Source organism: Oncorhynchus gorbuscha, linkage group LG02, assembly GCF_021184085.1.
Source record: "Oncorhynchus gorbuscha isolate QuinsamMale2020 ecotype Even-year linkage group LG02, OgorEven_v1.0, whole genome shotgun sequence".
Lineage (NCBI taxonomy): Eukaryota > Metazoa > Chordata > Actinopteri > Salmoniformes > Salmonidae > Oncorhynchus > Oncorhynchus gorbuscha.
In genome coordinates, this window is record NC_060174.1 from 106,775,573 (window position 1) to 106,780,572 (window position 5,000).

The 5,000-nt window shown below is 43.4% G+C and overlaps 1 protein-coding gene across 1 annotated transcript in view; it reads left to right on the forward strand.

Annotated features, from left to right (window-relative positions):
• The window catches only part of LOC124015327 (coronin-6-like), a 40,846-nt gene that overhangs the window by 25,597 nt on the left and 10,249 nt on the right, over positions 1-5,000 (forward strand). Inside the window, exon 4 of the mRNA XM_046330507.1 lies at positions 4,499-4,628. Within this exon, the coding sequence (XP_046186463.1) occupies positions 4,499-4,628 (130 nt within the window). The remainder of the gene's footprint in view (positions 1-4,498; positions 4,629-5,000) is intronic.

The window sequence follows — 5,000 nt, forward strand, 5'->3', positions numbered from 1 at the left end:
TTCTTTATTTTTACTCTTTTATACGTTGTAGAATAATAGGGAAGACATCAAAACTTTGAAATAAGAATAATACTGAAATAACACATATGGAATCATGTAGTAACCCCCCCCAAAAAAGTGTGAAACAAATCAAAATATATGTTATATATTAGATTCCTGAAAGTAGCCACCTTTTGTCTTGATGACAGATTTGCACACTCTTGGCATTCTCTCAACCAGCTTCACCTGGAATGCTTTTCCAACAGTCTTGAAGGTGTTCTCACATATGCTTTTATAAACATTTTTATTTAACTAGGCAAGTCAGTTAAGAACAAATTATTTAGGCCTCCCGGGTGGCGCAGTGGTTAAGGGCGCTGTACTGCAGCGCCAGCTGTGCCACCAGAGACTCTGGGTTCGCGCCCAAGCTCTGTCGTAACCGGCCGTGGCCGGGAGGTCCGTGGAGGGCGACGCACAATTGGCCTAGCGTCATCTGGGTTAGGGAGGGTTTGGCTGGTAGGGAAATCCTTGTCTCATCACGCACCAGCAACTCCTGTGGCGGGCCGGGCGCAGTGCGTGCTAACTAAGGTTGCCAGGTGCACAGTGTTTCCTCTGACACATTGGTGCGGCTGTCTTCCGGGTTGGATGTGTGCTGTGTTAAGAAGCAGTGCGGCTTGGTTGGGTTGTGTATCAGAGGACGCATGACTTTCAACCTTCGTCTCTCCCGAGCCTGTACGGGAGTTGTAGTGATGAGACAAGATAGTAGCTACTAAAACAATTGGATACCACGAAATTGGGGAGAAAAGGGGTAAAAAACATATATATATTTTTTAAAAGAACAAATTATTATTTACAATGATAGCCAGGTAGGTCGTTCCAGACACTGGTCCTGTTGAAAAACAAATGATAGTAAGAGTAGATGGGATGGTGTATTGCTACAGAATGCTGGTTAAGAGTGCCTTGAATTCTAAATAAATCACTGACAGTGTCACCGGCAAAGCACCCCCACACCATCACACCTCCTCCTCCATGCTTCACGGTGGGAACCACACATGCGGAGATCATCCATTCACCTACTCTGCGGCTCACAAAGATGCAGCGGTTGGAACCCAAAATCTCAATTTTGGACTCATCAGACCAAAGGACAGATTTCCACCGGTCTAATGTCCATTGCTTGTGTTTCTTGGCCCAAACATGCCTCTTATTATTATTGGTGTCCTTTAGTAGTGGTCTCTTTGCAGCAAATCGACCATGAAGGCCTGATTCACGCAGTCTCCTCTAAACAGTTGTGATGTATCTTTTACTTGAACTCTGTGAAGCATTTATTTGGGCTGCAATTTCAGAGGCTGGTATCTCTAATGAACTTATCCTCTGCAGCAGAGGTAACTCTGGGTCTTCATTTCCTGTGGTGGTCCTCATGAGAGACAGTTAACTCATGGTTTTTGCAACTGCACTTGAAGAAACTTTCAAAGTTCATGATATTTTCTGCATTGACTGACCTTCATGTCTTAAAGTAATGATGGACTGTTGTTGCTCTTTGCTTATTTGAGCTGTTCTTGCCATAATATGGACTTGGTCTTTTACCAAATAGGGCTATCTTCTGTATACCACCCCTACACAACTGATTGGCTGAAACGCATTAAGAGGGAAACAAATTCCACAAATACATTTTTAACAAGGCACACTTTTTAATTGAAATGCATTCCAGGTGACTATCTCATGCAGCTGGTTGAGAGAATGCCAAGAGTGTGCAAAGCTGTCAGCAAGGCAAAGGGTGGCTATTTTGAAGATTCTAAAATATCAAATCAAAATCAAATCAAATTTATTTATATAGCCCTTCGTACATCAGCTGATATCTCAAAGTGCTGTACAGAAACCCAGCCTAAAACCCCAAACAGCAAACAATGCAGGTGTAGAAGCACGGTGGCTAGGAAAAAACTCCCTAGAAAGGCCAAAACCTAGGAAGAAACCTAGAGAGGAACCAGGCTATGTGGGGTGGCCAGTCCTCTTCTGGCTGTGCCGGGTGGAGATTATAACAGAACAGTGTCCAAACGTTTGACTGCTACTGTATGTGTAACGTTGTATTGTGTCCCCCTATATGTGTAACGTTGTATTGTGTCCCCCTATATATGCAACGTTATATTGTGTCCCCCTATATGTGTAACGTTGTATTGTGTCCCCCTATATGTGTAACGTTGTATTGTGTCCCCCTATATGTGCAACATTTTATTGTGTCCCCCTATATGTGTAACGTTGTATTGTGTCCCCCTATATGTGCAACGTTATATTGTGTTCCCCTATATGTGCGACGTTGTATTGTGTCCCCCTATACAGTGCCTTGCGAAAGTATTCGGCCCCCTTGAACTTTGCGACCTTTTGCCACATTTCAGGCTTCAAACATAAAGATATAAAACTATATTTTTTTGTGAAGAATCAACAACAAGTGGGACACAATCATGAAGTGGAACGACATTTATTGGATATTTCAAACTTTTTTAACAAATCAAAAACTATTAAAAATTATTCAGCCACTTTACTTTCAGTGCAGCAAACTCTCTCCAGAAGTTAAGTGAGGATCTCTGAATGATCCAATGTTGACCTAAATGACTAATGATGATAAATACAATCCACCTGTGTGTAATCAAGTCTCCGTATAAATGCACCTGCACTGTGATAGTCCCAGAGGTCCGTTAAAAGCGCAGAGAGCATCATGAAGAACAAGGAACACACCAGGCAGGTCCGAGATACTGTTGTGAAGAAGTTTAAAGCCGGATTTCGATACAAAAAGATTTCCCAAGCTTTAAACATCCCAAGAAGCACTGTGCAAGCGATAATATTGAAATGGAAGGAGTATCAGACCACTGCAAATCTACCAAGACCTGGCCGTCCCTCTAAACTTTCAGCTCATACAAGGAGAAGACTGATCAGAGATGCAGCCAAGAGGCCCATGATCACTCTGGATGAACTGCAGAGATCTACAGCTGAGGTGGGAGACTCTGTCCATAGGACAACAATCAGTCGTATATTGCACAAATCTGACCTTTATGGAACAGTGGCAAGAAGAAAGCCATTTCTTAAAGATATCCATAAAAAGTGTTGTTTAAAGTTTTCCACAAGCCACCTGGGAGACACACCAAACATGTGGAAGAAGGTGCTCTGGTCAGATGAAACCAAAATTGAACTTTTTGCCAACAATGCAAAACGTTATGTTTGGCGTAAAAGCAACACAGCTCATCACCCTGAACCCACCATCCCCACTGTCAAACATGGTGGTGGCAGCATCATGGTTTGGGCCTGCTTTTCTTCAGCAGGGACAGGGAAGATGGTTAAAATTGATGTGAAGATGGATGGAGCCAAATACAGGACCATTCTGGAAGAACCTGATGGAGTCTGCAAAAGACCTGAGACTGGGACGGAGATTTGTCTTCCAACAAGACAATGATCCAAACCATAAAGCAAAATCTACAATGGAATGGTTAAAAAATAAACATATCCAGGTGTTAGAATGGCCAAGTCAAAGTCCAGACCTGAATCCAATCGAGAATCTGTGGAAAGAACTGAAAACTGCTGTTCACAAATGCTCTCCATCCAACCTCACTGAGCTCGAGCTGTTTTGCAAGGAGGAATGGGAAAAAATGTCAGTCTCTCGGTGTGCAAAACTGATAGAGTCATACCCCAAGCGACTTACAGCTGTAATCGCAGCAAAAGGTGGCGCTACAAAGTATTAACTTAAGGGGGCTGAATAATTTTGCACGCCCAATTTTTCAGTTTTGGATTTGTTAAAAAAGTTTCAAATATCCAATACATGTCGTTCCACTTCATGATTGTGTCCCACTTGTTGTTGATTCTTCACAAAAAATACAGTTTTATATCTTTATGTTTGAAGCCTGAAATGTGGCAAAAGGTTGCAAAGTTCAAGGGTGCCGAATACTGTATGTGCAACGTTATATTGTGTCCCCCTATATATGCAACGTTATATTGTGTCCCCCTATATGTGTAACGTTGTATTGTGTTCCCCTATATGTGCAACATTATACTGTGTCACCCTGTATGTGTAACGTTGTATTGTGTTCCCCTATATGTGCAAAGTTATATTGTGTCCCCCTATATGTGCAACGTTATATTGTGTCCCCCTATATGTGCGTTATATTGTGTCCCCCTATATGTGCAACGTGATATTGTGTCCCCCTATATGTGCGTTATATTGTGTCCCCCTATATGTGCAACGTTATATTGTGTCCCCCTATATGTGCAACGTTAAATTGTGTCCCCCTATATGTGCATGTGCAACGTTGTATTCTGCCCCCCTATATGTGCAACGTTATATTGTGTCCCCCTATATGTGCATGTGCAACGTTGTATTCTGCCCCCCTATATGTGCGACGTTGTATTGTGTCCCCCTATATGTGCAACGTTGTATTCTGCCCCCCTATATGTGCAACGTTATATTGTGTCCCCCTATATGTGTAACGTTATATTATGTTCCCCTATATGTGTAACGTTGTATTGTGTCCCCCTGCAGGTGTGGCAGATCCCTGACCAGATGGGGACCCAGCCCATATCAGAGCCCATTGTGGTGCTGGAGGGACACTCCAAACGTGTTGGCATTGTCACCTGGCACCCCACTGCACGCAACATACTACTCACTGCAGGTACACACACACACACACACACACACACACACACACACACACACACACACACACACACACACACACACACACACACACACACACACACACACTACTCACTGCAGGTTCACACACACACACACACACACACACACACACACACACACACACACACACACACACACACACACACACACACACACACACACACACACACATACTACTCACTGCAGGTTCACACACACACACACACACACACACACACACACACACACACACACACACACACACACACACACACACACACACACACACACACACACACACACACACTACTCACTGCAGGTTCACACACACACACACACACACACACACACACACACACACACACAC